The sequence below is a fragment of the Python bivittatus genome, unplaced genomic scaffold (assembly GCF_059951505.1).
Source record: "Python bivittatus isolate LINGU-HERP-01145 unplaced genomic scaffold, Pbiv_v1 ctg000700_np1212, whole genome shotgun sequence".
Lineage (NCBI taxonomy): Eukaryota > Metazoa > Chordata > Lepidosauria > Squamata > Pythonidae > Python > Python bivittatus.
In genome coordinates this window covers 14,876,346-14,892,906 of record NW_028277098.1, presented here as the reverse complement: position 1 = coordinate 14,892,906, position 16,561 = coordinate 14,876,346, and the positions used below count along the sequence as shown (strand labels likewise).

Here is a 16,561-nt window from a genome sequence, read left to right as displayed (position 1 = left end):
TAAACTGGAATGCAAATCAATATATACGTTAATATTACGACAACATCTGCAATATTGTAACAATGGGCAGCAATTTTTCTTTAAAAAAAATTATACTCAATTTTCTTTCTCACCATTTTTAACAGGAAAACATATTTAATATCATACAGTAAGGAACTACAAAATATTGGCCTTGAGAGCAAATGGACTGAAATTTAAAATTGCTCAGTGAATGATCCTTAGGGAAGTCAACTTGGGTTTTTTTCTTAGTCTTTTAAATAAATTTCTCACACTGTATAGTAAGTGTCAATTCAACTGAAATGTCAAAGTATAGAAAACAAGCCCCCATTCAGAAGACCATTAAAAGACCGTTGTTTTGTGCTAATAATAGGTAATTAACACAGGAAACCATAATCCTTGCTTATCCTCAAAGGAATTCCTTGGTGGGAAAACTATAACTTTAAGTCAATAGCTGGATAATGTCTTAGGAAACTGAAATGTTTCCTCATTTCTATTATTAAATGTATAGCCATTTCAAGAAAATGGTAAGAAAGCTTATTTAAGAGATAGCTTGCCTATCATTTCTGGTCTACCTTTCAGAGGTATAGGTGCCCTTTCTCTATCACAGAGATTGATTATGAAGGCTTGTGTGTCTCATTTATAGCCCAGATGAACTGAAATAGGTAATCATCCTGAGATGCTATGTAAGCAAGGATTCTCCTGTGGATTGGCAAGTATTGAGAAACAGAAACCCCTGCTCATAATATTAAAAGTTTTTGGTAGCTCTGTGCATGCTGGAAAGAGACAGACCCTCATATGTTGAGACTCACAATGCATAATTTATTTCACATTGGAATTTGGTTTGTATCACACTGGTGGCACAACTTCATGTAAGTGTGCACAAGTGCCCTATTTTGTTGTTGTTTGTTTGTTTCAGAAGACAACTCTCAAAATGTTGGGCCCCTGAAGGAAAAGAAATGCACTTGAGAATCACCATTATTGTCTTGAGTAGTGAATTAATGAATTCACAGCAAGACCTAAGGAGATGTTTACTGTGGCAGAATGTTTCCTATGGACCCCCCAATGTGCAATTTATTTAAAGCATTAAAATGTTGGCACTGTCTTTTTCTCTCTCTTTGTTCCTCCTCTCCAACCACCTTCTCCCCCCATTCCCCTCCACGCATACCACTCTGATGTGAAACAGAAAGAACGAGAGAAAGGTTCCAACCTGGCATTCATGTTTCGATTGCCCTTTGCTGCTGGCAGAGTTTTCAGTATCAGCATGCTGGACACCTTGCTATATCAGGTACTGTGAAGGGCAGATGTTTCCTTCCTTCCTTCCTTCCTTCCTTCCTTCCTTCCTTCCTTCCTTCCTTCCTTCCTTCCTTCCTCCCTCCCTCCCTCCCTCCCTCCCTCCCCTCTCTCTCTCTCTTTCTTTCTTTCTTTCTTTCTTTCTTTCTTTCTTTCTTTCTTTCTTTCTTTCTTTCTTTCTTTCTTTCTTTCTTTCTTTCTTTCTTTCTTTCTTTCTTTCTTTCTTACACACATTTACAACCTAACCTTCTTGCTTTTCCAAAGTATCACCTGGGTGCCTGTGTTCTTAAGAATAGCTACACAGCCAAGTTAAGTCAGAAGGGAAAAACAATTTGTTTGTTTACTGGACTGATATCTCTGCTTTCATCAGGAGCTCAAGGCGATATATGTAGTGTTCCTCCTTCTTATTTTTCCCCACAACCACAACCCTATTGGGCTGTGAGCGAATGGCTGCTCCAAAGTTACCCAGTGAATTTTCTTGCCTGAGGGTGGCCTTGAATGGGGTCTCTCCACTCCTAGTCCAACACCTGTAAACCACTATACTGCATAGCTCTCAAAATGTATAAATGCTGTACTGTATTTCCCTATTTTAGAAGTGTAACTCTTAAGATTTTCTAATAGTATTGAATATTGCCTAATTTTCAGTCATTTAGTAACATTTCCATGTTGCATATTTGTTTAAATATTTGAACATGCTGTGTAGACACACAAGTGCACACACAGAGACATTCATATATGTTTATCTTTTTTTAACTTTCAGGATTGCTCTAGATATAGCCCAACATATCTATGCCATTAAGATTGCAGCCAAACAGTTATCTCTTCCTGGCATGTGAACTAGTGCTGTGGTTGAATCAGATAAATGGGAGACCATTTTTTAAAAAATTAGGGTCAAGGGAATAAAAGCTGGGCATGCAATAAAGACAATTTCAAGATACCCATTTTTCATCACTTCAGAGTACTCACCACAGAGTAACAAATATCTGCTGCTGAGATGTGAATAGGGAGCTATGAGGTTTCAAACAAACCCATCATAGGATATCTCGGCTTTAGATGTTTGCTGCCATTAACAATAAAAATGTTGCTGAGTTTTTTCTGACCTGAGTTTCAGCTCTGAGCAACTGAACTGTGTTATTGTCATCTCCAAAGCTGATTGTTTGGCTTCAAAGAAAGATTTTGCAGAAGAGTCGCTCATCAATGTAAAAAAGCCTGTAGATTTGAAAACTGGGGCACATGTTTTGCTGCACAGAAAGACATCTTCCTCTACACATACATCACCACCATGAGTCTGGGCACCTCATTAAACTGCATATCATATGCAGTTCTACAGCTGGAGCACATAGGTTTTATCATCATCTTTAAAAAGTACAAGAAAAAGAAAGGTATAGGGTGTAGGATTCAATTGGGGCAGCAATTCAAGGTGTTAACTATTTGCCCATGTATTTTTCCCCAACTTAAAAATAGTTCCACCACCCTAACAGGGAAAATCCATCAGGCTTTGCACTTTGAAACAACATTTTGTAACATCCTTGTGAGCCAATCAAGTTTCTATTCCCCTTGTCCATTTCTAAATTATTTGTGTTTTCTTCCTACTGGTATTACTATCCCGGAAAATACATACTTTATCTAGCAGTTTATTTTCAGTTGCATAAACATAATTGAATAATGAGTCAAAATCTTATAAGTGTGTAGAAGCCATTTTGGGGGTTATTCCCCCCTTGTTTTGCTTTTTGTCCCCTTTTCCCTGCTTCTACTTTTTGAGCCAAACTGCCAGTGGATTCTCTGTAATGGAATGCAAAATTGTTAGGGTGGCTGACTAGTTCATTAACTAGTTCACTTTTGTCCATGCACAGAACTAAGAACTCTCCAAAGTTCTGAGTTAACTGACATTGTTAGTTATTATGAGGGCCAGATTAGACCATCCTGTATGAATCAAAGGATGAACTGTACTATTTGGTACAGTGTACTGTTTGACCCTCCCCCTCCCCTAGAAACCTGGAAAACAAGTAAAAAAAATTGCCAAGGATGGAGAAGAAAGTCATTATATATAGCAGGTGTGTATAGCTTTCAAAATGCAGGCGTAGCATCAGTTATAAACCCAAATCTCTCTGGGTCAAATGAACATCCACTGTGCAGAAAAAAGGCAATTTTGTGTGTACACGTTCTTTTTGTGAATATGAATGCCTTACATGATGTTTTACAACATTTCTTATATTCTTTTACATTTTTAGTCATTTGTTAAGGATTACATGATCTCTATCACTAGACTTCTGCTGGGACTGGATACTACACCAGGATCTGGGTTTCTCTGTTCTGTAAGTTACCACTTTTTAAGTCCTATATCCCAATACTATTACATGGACTTCTTTTTTGCTCTTTTTTCTTTGCAAGGGGTAATTGGTTTTTGTCTCTATGAAGGAATAGTTGCCATTTCTTTTTGGACAGAAAATGTGTTCAAAAGAACTATTTGCAAAGCATTTATACGTTGGTTGTTGGGAAAACAAGCGATAGGAGGGAAAGCAGGATAGTCTTAGTAACAGTCACTGAGAGGATACAGACCTGGACAGGAGTGGTAGCAACATAAATGGAAGATAGAGATGTGTGAGCAAAGCAAAATGACTCTATTTGCAGAGGCAGACTGAAGCAGCTTTCTAAGCAGCCGAATGAGGCTGGAAAAAGCAGCTACGTTACTGATTCAAAAGGAAGTGATTCCTATAGGCTTTTGTACAGTTCAAACCATCTTTTCTGAAGATTTGATGGCTCTAGTAGATAGGGCATTCTACAATAAGTTGTAAACATAAAACTAATATGTGTATCACAGTTATGTGCTGCTATAGTTTAATTTAAATTTAAACAGTATAACAATCAAAGCACAAAGTTTGTGATGATTTTTATAGTCACAAGCTGCACTTTTCCTTCTGTACTTTGGTTGCTTTGTGATATATATGTAATATTTGCACACTTCTGAAATTTGTACCTGGATTGGTATCATGTATTATAACCAGGAAGGACTGAAGTACAGCACAATAAATAATGCTCCGTCTTGTGAGATATGTAAGCAGACAGGCTTTTGTTGCTTACTGTAGTATTTTAGGTGATTCCATCTGAATAAATAAATCAGAAATTTGAGCTGTTTTGCTCATGTTGTTATTGCTTAGATGAAAATCACAGAAGATGATTTGTGGATCAGAACATATGCCAGACTTTATCAGAAGCTTTGTTCTTCGACTGGAGATATTCCTATAGGAATCTATAGGACTGAATCACAGAAACTAGTAACATCTGAGGTTTGGACACTTTAATTTTCATGCAGACATTTGTAAAGAATGTGACCCATGAAATATTTGTAATGATTTGTGGTGGAGTGATCTTACTTAGCAATATTTGACTTACTTTTCACTCATACTGATTCATATTTCGTTATGGGATTGACCTATAGAGTGTGTCTGTTTCACAGCAAATGTAAAATATGAAGGGGCATCATATGTAAAATACTTGTTGACAGGCCATGAATATGCTTCACAGAGCATTGATTTTAGCCTCTGGCATCTATCCATTGTGTGCTTGGGGATCACCTACATATTCTACATTAATAATTCCCAAATTATTCTGCTGAGGAAGAACAGTGTGGTGCGATAAATAAATTGGTTTAGGTCCAAGCTCTCTGTTCCCAGAACAGTATGTCTACATGATTCTCCACTCTGTCTTTCCTTCTTTTCTAGCAAATTCTGCTAGAAGAGAGCTATATCCTGACTCTGTATTCAGAATCACTCAACTCACATTCAGTCACTCACAAAACCAGGCACATTATTTACAGATTCTACAAGAATATTTGAATATATAGAGAAACAGGTCAAAGCTGGTCCTATTCACTTTTGTCCCCATGAACATAGTTATCCCTACAAATTGACCTAGCAGGCAGTCAATGTAGGAGATGGACAACAGCCAACCTACTGAGATTAGAATACAAATTAAGTACATTTCAAATATATTTACAAATTACCAAGGAAAACTCAACTCAGGGCTTCATATTTAGAAACAATCATGCATTTCTGAGAAAGTGTGTTGCTGCTCTAATATGTCTCAGAATTAATTAAACTGCAAGTTGCCTTGTATAGTGAACACACTAGTTGCCACAGTATTCCATCTTAATAATTTAGGCATTGCTTTTATCAGTATCTAAACACCTATGGATATTTAATGTTGGGTTCTTTACATAAAAAATATTTACTTCAATATGCTTTCTCTTACAGTCAGTGGTGACTCTTTCTATGGATATCACTGCATGGATAGTTGTTATGTACAAACAGTTCAGTCTTGGAGTATTCTGACCTTTCTTTTTTTGCATGAGGGGGGTGACTTTGAGTCATTGTTGACTCCTGGAGAAGTCCCTACAGTTTTCTTGGCAAGGTTTTTCAGAAGTGGTTTGCCCTTGCTTCCTTCCTAGGGCTGAGAGAGAGTGACTAGCCCAAGGTCACCCATCTGGCTTTGAAACTAAGGCAGGACTAAAACTCACAGTCTCCAGGTTTCTAGCCTGGTGCCTTAACTGCTGCACCAAACTGGCTCTCATTCTGACCTTAGTAGAATTCTTTTCCACAAGATTTGATAATTTGAAATATGAATATTTATTTGTCATAATTTGTATGCCATCAATAACTCTGCGTAGCTCAAATACATATTTAGTTCATATGTTACAAGTGTCCATGAATATATATATCTATGTAAATGTTCCACCCATTCATATGAGGATTAGAGTAGTGGGTACATGGATACTGATGCCAACATTGCCTCAATATTCTTATCCCTCTATTCTTGGTCTTCCCTCGCTGAGTAGGAAGGGTTTAATATAAGTAGAAGGGTTAGAAACTCAACAGCTTCTTTTTTTCTTTTTTAATTTTTAATTCTTTTTTTTTGTCTTTTGTCTTTTTTTTTCTTTTTAGTATCTCAGTTTTGTTAAGCTTGTTTTGTTCATCTATATTTTTCTTTTTATTAATATGTATAAAAACATAAACATGCATACACACATGCACACACACACACACACACACACTGAGTAACAACATGATGGAGATTTCAATATCAAGTACAGGTAGTCCTTGCTTAATGACTGCCCTGTTTAGTGATTGTTTGAAATTTTGATGGCACTGAAAAGTAACTTTACGACTGGTCCTCGCACTTATGACCATTGCAGCATCCCCTCAGTCATGTGATCAAGATTCGGACACATCCCAACTGGAAGGCATTTACATCCATCACAGTGTCCCATGGTGATGTGATTGCCATTTGTGCTTTTCACAGCTGGTTTCTGACAAGCAAAGTTGGAAATTGCAAGTTGCGGTCACGTAATGTCTTGCTTAATGACTGTGTCACTTAGCAACAGAGTTGCTGGTCCCAATTGTGGTCATTAAGTGAGGAGTACCTGTAAATAGCTTAAGACCAAAACCTTTATTACATAACAAATACCTTGAGGTATACTCTTCCTTCATCTTATTTCCAATTTTATGCTTAATTTGAATGAAAAAGCGAAATAATCATAATGCTTGTAATATTAATATCCTAAACAGTAACTAATATTGATAGAATATCCACTTTTTCTCTCCTCTTCTCTATATTCAATATTCTAAGGTACCTAAATAATGCAATGTTAAGAATTTAAGTATATTATATACTTAATATTCAATACCATTGTACTGAAGTAACACATTATATCAAGATTTATACTGACACAATAAAAAGAAAAAGTATATAAGCAGAAGGGCAAATAGCAATAATAATACTGACGACAATAATTTGAAATTGGGTTCTACTTGTAGCTGCTTGAAAGTACATAGAAGTTCCTCAAAGTTAAGAACCCTGATAAAATAAAATTCCCAATGTGCACAGGTTTCCGTTCAAGTTCCACTGAATGTGCTAGACCCCCATCTTGAGCAAAAGGAAAGTCTGGATTTCAATAGACTGGGATACAGACCCTGGATAATGATTATATGCACCCCCAGGTCCCTCTCTCAGTTCTACACAAGAAATAAACAGGCTTAATGTCTGTATAGAATAAGGGTATGACAAAAAAAATTGGAACTCCTAGTATGAAAGAGCATACTGTAAAGCAGTCCCGGTCTAAAACAAAACAAACAAAGGAGGTTTTTCCCAACATTCAGTAGGAATCTACTTTGCAGGAACTTAAATGCATTCTTCTGTGTCTTGTACTCTGGGATAACAGAGGACACACACCCTGATCTTCTAGACATAATAACTCCCTTCCTGTGCACTGGCCTAATTCATAATCCCAGAAAACATCAACACGTAATATCATAATTTACTGAGATGCATCCTCACCGCAGCAAGAATAATTTTTGCCCAATACTGGAAGAATGAGACAATTCTGACGATATCTGATTAGGACCTTAAACTGGGAGAATATGCAGCAATGGCAGATTGAAAAATTCGGCCTGATTCAAAAGAACCAATGTAGTGGGGAAGCTGATTATGCCATATATATATAGTCATAGGCAGTCTGGCATGTCAGTGGATTGCCTGGCTAAGTCTGTTCTGGGTAATATATTTTATTATGAAAGAGCATTCAGTTATATGAACCCCCACCTGCAATCTAAAACACTCCAGCCTGGGAAGAATTTTATTATCTCAACAATGTAGCATAGTATTTAATTTGAATCTGTTATTTATGTGTGAAATAGGCATTATTTGCCTGAGTTACCATTTTAAATTACTTGCAAATGCATAAATTGCATGACTGGACTGTATTATAACGCTGAAATGTGGAAACATAGAATAACCTCATCTATATATTAAGTACGGGAATAGTTATTCTTTTATCAGAACACAGTTCAGCTGTCACAGAAGTTAATTCCAGGATGTGTTTTCTCAAATGCTTAAGGAAATTTTGAAGTAACTCTATTCTTCAATGGTCCATTCAAATATTATTTACTGAAGCAAGAGACATAGGCTATAACGTGAAGGCCTCATCGGTTTATGAATTCACTTTGTTAAGATGGAATGTAAAACAAACTCTTTGATGTTAAAATTGCTATAAACATTTATTAGCAAAAAAACACCCCAAAACCCAGCATTCAATTCATTACATTCTTGTTCATTTTAAAGTAAATTCTAATAGGAATTTGACCTTTCACCACTTTCCCATGTCATCTGTATAACTTTGTTTCTATTTAGAATCATATCATAGCTGATAGGAAGCAGAGGAAAGACACTTAAGAAACTTAGTTAATCAAGTGCTTTATTCGATATCCAAACTGAAGTTGCATCATGTAAATTTCACACTACGCAAGGATTTAACTGCATATTTCCTTGTACCACCACGATATCATGAAACTGTCTATGTGTTTTCTTCGTTTGGAAACTGTTGTTTGAATGGTGTTTTGTTTTCTTCCCTTCTTCTGACTCCCATCTTGTGTCAGTCTCGAGAAATGGCTTCACAAGTAAGTATTTGTCATGTGTTACCATTTCCCTCGTGTTGGCCTAAAAAATAAAATCTCTAAACTGTTGTACAGGGAAAGGTTGTACGCTTCTAATCCCTGCCAGTAATCTCTGCCAAATAGTTGCATTTAGTCAGTAGTACCTACAGAAGAGATCACAGTAATAGTGCCAGATGAAATATTCCAGTCTTTTGTAGAGGTCAAAAGATGCCACTTGCATAGTTAGACGTTCGCAGAATTATGTGTTTAACATGACTAAGTGGTTGGGCAGGCTCATGGGTTTTATGAGCCACTCCATGGGACACTGATTCTGTTAAAAGCAGGGATATGATTTAACTTCCCTGAATGCATATCTTTACATATACAGTACTATCATATCGGGGATGGGGGGGATGGAGCGGACCAGGTAGTAGAATGGAAAAATTCATGAAGCTACATCTTCAGTACTTGGCTCTGTGTGTGTGTGTGTGTGTGTGTGTGTATGCATGCACATGATTTAGGCACAGTGTTGAGTGCACAAAAGTAAAAATGAAGTTACAAATGTATATTTGTATACATACATACATACATGTATATATATTCATACATGTATATAACGTATAAATGTATTTTATATATAATTGTCTAATATTGATTAAGCAAGTATTAAATAAGTAAACACATATTTTCCTTTGCATAATCCATGCTGTGAATTCATGGTGGTAGGCATTGGCTACACTAATAAGACTGGGGGCTAGGAAAATGATGAGGTTTTTTTTTTTTTTAGATTTTTTATCCCGCCTTTATATTATTTTTATAAATAACTCAAGGCAGTGAACAAACCTAATACTCCTTCCTCCTCCTATTTTCCCCACAACAACAACCCTGTGAGGTGGGGTGAGTTGAGAGAGAGTGACTGGTCCAAAGTCACCCAGCCAGCTTTCATGCCTAAGGCGGAACTAGAACTCACAGTCTCCTGGTCTCCAGCCTGCTGCCTTAATATCTAGACCAAAGTGGCTCTTTAATAGTGTAATAGTGTAAGAGAACCTAAGGCAAGATTACTTATTTGGTGGAAGAGAAAGTATTTCCCAAAGAATTTAATTTCCATCATGATTTTCTCTTTAAAGTCTCAAATTTCTATCAGTGTGGAAGAATGGGAGGACACCAAGGATAATAAAGAACAATTTAACTACCGTAGCAATCACCGTAACTCAACTTCAAGTGATCAGTCAGATCATCCTTTGTTACGACGAAAAAGTATGCAGTGGGCTCGGCGGCTGAGTAGAAAAGTGCCAAAGCATTCAGCAAAAACAGCAGAGAAAATAAGCCAGCAGAGAATGAATCTTTACAGAAGGTCAGAAAGACAAGAACTTGCCGAACTGGTGAAAAACAGAATGAAACATCTGGGACTCTCAACAGCAGGATATGGTAAGATACTGTGACACCCACCTCCCAGCAATATACATATAGGGGAGATATATAACTGCTTGGTAACAGTTCATTGGATCAAGACTAGAATAGTAAATATTCCCTCATCAAAGGTTCCTGAGAAAATTTAGCCATCATGGGTGAAAGTCACACACTTATGGATTAGTAAGTGTTCAACAATTAGAATCAGAGTGGAGGTATAAACTGACAGTTCTCCCAATAGTACAAAGTTAGGAGTGGGATGCTCTATGGAATGGTATATTGAGACCACTGTTGCTAATTACTTTTCAAACTACCAGGAGTTAGGAGTGAAGAAGAAAGTAGATCAGAAGAGGTTAAGCACTTCTACTCTTAAGAGCAAAATATGTCTTATGTTGGTGGGATTAACCGGGAAACATCAATTATGTTTAGCAATTAACTTAGAATTGATTACAATGTTTATGACATCCTTTAAAACTGAGTTTTCACTTAGTGGCTTACAATATAATCCATCTGTTTATGGTATCTCTGTATCTGTAATCAGTACCTTCAAGAGTCAGTTTAATATTTTGCTTGCTGTACGCCTTAAAGTTTTAGCAAATCTTCCTGTGTCAGACCTAGAACAACCGATGAGTATGAAGGTGATTTAAAATAGACAAAGTGCAGGAAAAGTTGGCATCTAATGCTAATGCATCTTCCTTTTGATTTTAATATTGCATGCTTTATAAATTAGATGTATCTGTTCTCTGGATTGTATACATCATACTGATATTTATTTTATGCATGCATGCAAACTTGTCCCATTTTTATCAATAGCTGGAAAATCTTACTGTTTTAACTTAGCTAATGGCAGGAACAGAATGCATAATGGCCAGTAGGAAATTACTCTTCCTCCACAAAATATTGGTCAGTCAGTATTGACAAAGCTGCCCATACTTCCATTTGTGCTGATGCCGTATCTTATTTATGTTCCTTACACATTTTTTTTATCACACTCTCCCTTTGTATAAAGCTCTGTATGCAGAAGTATTTTTCATACATTTATACATTCACCTCTTGCAGAATTAGAACATATGTCTTTCAAGATGCATAAATGATTGCTGCAATGTCTATGTATGGTCAGCCTTGACTTCTGGCAACTGCCTGGATAAGTCCCTGCAGTTTTCTTGGCAAGATTTCAGAAGTGATTTGTCATTGCCTCCCTCCTAGGGCTAAGAGAGAGTGACTGGCCCACGGTCACCCAGCTAGCTTTGTACCTAAGGCAAGTCTAGAACTCATGGTCTCCCAGTTTCTAGCCTGGTGCCTTAACCACTACACCAAACTGGCTCTCTTCATGCTATAATAATATCATTTTATTAAACTTAATCTTTTGGAGTGGTATTTGAGCAATAATAAGCCTCCATTAAGAAGACACCACATGAAAATACTTCACCAAATTATTAGCAGGTAAATGGAAACAATTATAGCTTTTGACAAAAGAGATTAAATCTTTCCTGGGTAAGATTATCCAAAGATCTGAGGTGAGGTGTCATCAGTATGCTGATGATACCCAGCTTTATATCTCCACCCCAGGATGCCTGAGTGTCTCAGTGCCTGATGCTGTAGAAACCTGGATGGGTTGCAACAGGCTTCAGCTCAACCCGAGCAAGACCAAGTGGCTCTCAGGTTTTGGACCTCCTGGTTCTGGGGACCTTCCATCTTTGGTTCTGGATGAGGTGGGACTGCCCCAGGCAGACCTGGTGCACAATCTGGGGGTTCTCCTGGATTCATGGTTCCTGCTCAAAGAGCAGGTGGCAGCCATGGCCAGGAGGGCCTTTGCACAGCTTAGGGCTGTGCATTAGTTGCACTTGCTCAGGGCTGTGCATTAGTTGCACTTGCTCCTGGACTGGGGAGGGGGGGTCTGCTCATAGTCACTTATGTCCTTGTGACCTCCAGATTGGACTACTGCAATGTGCTTTACATGGGGCTGCCCTTGAAGAGTATTCAAAAGCTTCAACTGGTGGAAAATGTGGCAGCACAGGCAGTTACTGGTGCCAGTTACTCGGCACATGTGACACCACTGCTCCGCAAGCTGTATTAGCTTCTGGTGTGCTTCTGGATACAATTCAAGGTGCTGGTTGTCACCTTTAAAGCCCTTCATGGTTTCAGACTGGATTACTTATGGGACCGTCTCTCCCCAGTTGTTTCTACCCATCCTCTCCAATCTGGCAGGAACGGCATCCTCCAGGTACCATCAGCTACAGAGTGTCACCTGGCGGGGCCCAGAAGAAGAGTTGTTTCTGCCATGGCACCTGCCCTTTGGAACATCATTCCCATGAGATTAGATTGGCCCCGTCCCTGTTGACCTTTCATAAGGCCATGAAAACTTGGCTTATGCTCGAGCCTGGAGCCCTGGATATGCGTTAGAGCCTGTCCCTTAGTTGTATAGATGTTAGGTTAGATTATGACCAGCTGCTATGCATTTTTATTTTTGTTTACATTATGCATTTTTTAAAATTTGTTTTATTGTAAGCTGCCTAGAATCATGTAAAAGTGAGATGGGCAGCTATATAAATCAAGTAAATAAATAAATAAATAAATAAATTTGAATTAACCCAAGCCAAGGCTTAAATTGCAGAAGCTTCTAGTATTCCCCCAAGCATAGTTGATATTGCTTAGATTGCTTCTGGTTTACTCAGAAGCTACTCCCAAGGCAACCACTATTTCTGAGCTGTTCTGCAAGACAATCTGGTACTGCTCCATCTTTCACACCCTGGTGCTCAACTCAGAAGCAGCAGCCCTTCCCCAGATTTTAGGATCTTACAGATTAGTCTCCCCAGACTCTTAATTCTCCTGCTTTTTCTAAGACTTATTTGAGAGGGCCATAACTTTTCAAACTTTGAAGAATAAAGGAGCCAGCAGCAACATCAGATTCTGGAAACAGATTCAATTCTTTTTTTTTTTAAATGATCTGATTGGAAAGAAATGGGGTCATACTAAGAATTTGCTGGACTTTTGTTCAAGTATATTATATTCTTTTCAAGGCAAAATTTAATGGAATTTACCAGGTATAAAAGTTTTGTACCTAATTCTTTAAAGATAATTATAATAAAAGTTATCATTTCCCCCTATTTTTGCCTGTAATTAATGAAACACAGTACTTTTTTTATTTTTTTCAGGCTATAGCATGTAACATAACCATAAACTATTGGTCATATATTGCTGATCACCTATGTGCTTCTTTGCTTTGCTGTCTTTCCTTATTTTTACAAAAATGCAATAAAAATATAATGTTGCTTATGATTTGGCCATCTTAGGTTAAGACATGACCTTTTCATTTGAGTGATGTTACAATCAGTTATTCAAAACATCCTTTATTGTCTCTCCTCCCCCTTGTAGATGAAATGAATGATCACCAAAACACTCTTTCATACATTCTGATCAATCCTTCTCCAGACACACGACTTGAGCTGAATGATGTTGTGTAAGTACATAGTATTTGCCAGACTTCTGCTGTATACTTTCATGTAAGAGAGATTTATTTTTTCAAACTGACCTTTTAACTTTGAAAATAAGTTTTCCAAAGAATAAAACCGTTCATAGTCTACTCCTCACTTTTTTGCCATTTTTACTTGTTTGGATGATCCTGGTGATTGTGGCAGTCATAATCACTGCCATTGTCCACCATTTTTCTTATTCCAGATTTTTTGTTTAATCCACACATCCAGCTAAGGAAAGGACACACTGTGTATTCTGTATTTCAATAATCTTTGGAAAGTAGGCAGAATAGAATTTGGATTAGAGCCAATTAAGGAACAATAATGAAGCAGGAGATGTTGTACTGTTCTCTAGTTCAAAAAAACATACAAGATTCTTAATACTGGGCAAGGCCTAGCTTAATAGGATATTTAGATTGGAGACTAATATGAATTGCTGGATCTTGCTGCTTGATTATCTTCCTTTGGTTTATATTTTTTTAAAAATGTAGCTTATAATCATTAGTTACAAGAAGAGTCTTTTTAGTTGGTTCACAGTGAAGAGTATTCTACATATGTTTAAAGTAGATTTGCAGAATTTAGAGTAGAATATTCTGTTCATCTGTAATTTTTTTCTTGTTAAAACTGATGAATGAGAATGGTCTTTCTTTGTTGTATTTAGATACTTGATCCGCCCAGATCCATTGTCATATGTTCCAAAAAGTACATCTAGCCAAAAAAACAGCTTCTGCAATGCCATTGGGCAAGACACCAGAGAAGAAACACAACTTTGATGCATCACTCGGTTCATTGATGGAAAGACATTTTTATACAAATAACTGTTTTGGAATTTAGTGATGATGAATTTAGTATAGCTGGACCTTTCTGAGAACTGGCTTATAATGGTCAATGAATGTTAATAGAACAACTGCTTTATTTAAGTTATAGGAATGATTCTGAAAAGCTGTCTAAGATTTTTCAATAATTATTCAGATCCTGGAACTAAAACTAGCAGAACTATGAAAAGTCTAAGCAAGTATGCCATGGTTTACTAGTAGAAAGTAGAAAAAGTGATACTGTGCTCAAAATCTTGTTTCTTATCTTGGTTTCAATTAGCCACTGTGCAGCCATAACTTATTTCTGACCACAGTATAATAGTGCATATTGTAAGTTCTGCATCCCAGACTTATAAAGTTCTGGTTCTTGCAAATAAAATGATAATATAAGGAAGGTTCAGACAAGTTCCTTTTTTACTATCTTAAAACTAGAATTCCAAGTGAATGCTCAGTAAGTTTGTTGTTTGCTTAAGCAACACTTTGAGCAATAATAATCAACTGTGTATTTTTATTGCCTCCTTTAGTCCATTGTATTTTTATACAGCACATATAATTTTTCCAGAATTTTTAATTCCATTATTTTTTCAATCTTTGTTTGTTTAGATTTGACACCTCTTCCCCACTCACTATTAAAACTTTTACAGCAAGTATACATTCCATAAATGGAAAAGTGGAAAATGGATCCCAAATACTAAGAATCTAAAGAAGATGGTATGGAAACCAATTGTCTTTAAATATTTATCAAACCTGTACATTAAAAGGGAGGAGCTTGGAAGATTTTGTAGGATTCATTCAGAACACCAAGCTATTTTGAAAAAAACTTTTATTTGTGAGTGCAATACCTATAACTAAATTAAGGAGTACTAAAGATGGCGGAAGAGCATTGGGCTATCTGAAGATATAACATTGCAGGTGCTTTGGGGATAATTACCCAATCCATTCCTTTGATGGCAGATCACTTGGGGTGTCAAAACAGAAAATAAGTATTATATATCTCCAGATTTCTGGAGTAAAAGAGAAGACAGTTTCTCTGGGAGAAAAGACTTGGATTCCCAAAGCAATCCATAGATTTTTTTGGTTTAGTGTAAACCAACAGTTTTAGTCTTGAATAAGAATTCCAGTGTGTATTGTATATACATGAAGAGTAGTTAGTTTAAAGATTCACTAGCCTCTAATCTTATTAAACAAGAGGTCAAAACCTGGCAAGCAAAAGAAGGAAGGCAAAAACATGGATCATGCTTTTGACTGAGCTTTAGTGATAATGTGTGTTATGGTGGAAATGCAGGAGTCGTGTCAGATGGCCAGTGATATGTAACACAGTATCTTGGTTTTAAATGAAGCCATGTGAATGTTATCATCCCTCTTTACAGATCTACATAGAATCGGGCTGCACAGAAACATGGGTCAGCCCTCAGCCTTTTTAAGAGTGCCGTCCAAAGTTTCTAGTGTAAGTAGGGATGTTTATATAATTTTTACTTCCGTAACGTTAGTTAATATGTAAGCTTATTTGTTTTATATTATTAGTTAATATAAAAGCTTACACACATTTGTTGAGATAGGACAAAGGAGTAGGTTAGGAACAATGCTGAGAGTTGTTTTAACTTGTTATTCGCATTAAATGTACAGGTTATATTTTCTATATTATTTGAAAAAGCTGCTATCAACTTATGTGTACAAATTAAATGATGCCAAAATTGCTCAACAAAACTATTCATGCATGTGATGATTGTCTACTGCATTTGACAGTGTTTTAAATGGTTGTTATATTCATTGTAAGGAAGCAGCTATGATTCCAGCCACATGCACTAATAATTTCTTTATTTCTCTATTTTTCATGTGTCAACTGTGTGAATGAATAAAAGCCATTTTCTTATGTAGAACTTGCCTACTAATCTGTAATAATTTCTGCACAATTCTCCCTCTGCCTCCCAAAATGCTCACATCCATATAGAAAAGGACTGAAAAGATTATGTTTTAAATTAGTGGAAGTTTTCTTATTTTTCTTGGAAGATGTGACTCTGTTGCCTTTATCACAAAATGCTTTGGAGATTATCTGCACTTTCGAAAATGCTTTGTCTGAAAGTCGAATCCCTACATGGAATTATGAAACTACAGAAACTTTGGACTGCTGGTCAAAGCATTAAAA

The 16,561-nt window shown here is 36.7% G+C and overlaps 1 protein-coding gene across 4 annotated transcripts in view; it reads left to right on the top strand.

Moving 5' to 3' along the window:
• Positions 1-16,271, top strand: part of KCNT2 (potassium sodium-activated channel subfamily T member 2) — a 221,778-nt gene extending 205,507 nt beyond the window's left edge. For 2 of the 4 annotated variants that reach the window (XM_088153973.1, XM_088153970.1), the window contains 7 exons: positions 1,184-1,285; positions 3,522-3,605; positions 4,449-4,577; positions 8,721-8,741; positions 9,845-10,145; positions 13,503-13,587; positions 14,262-16,271. In XM_088153973.1, coding sequence (XP_088010099.1) covers positions 1,184-1,285; positions 3,522-3,605; positions 4,449-4,577; positions 8,721-8,741; positions 9,845-10,145; positions 13,503-13,587; positions 14,262-14,373 — 834 coding nt within the window. In that variant the 3' untranslated portion in view covers positions 14,374-16,271. The remainder of the gene's footprint in view (positions 1-1,183; positions 1,286-3,521; positions 3,606-4,448; positions 4,578-8,720; positions 8,742-9,844; positions 10,146-13,502; positions 13,588-14,261) is intronic. The other 2 variants (XM_088153972.1, XM_088153971.1) reach the window with 1 other exon arrangement.
• The last annotated feature ends 290 nt before the right edge of the window (positions 16,272-16,561 follow it).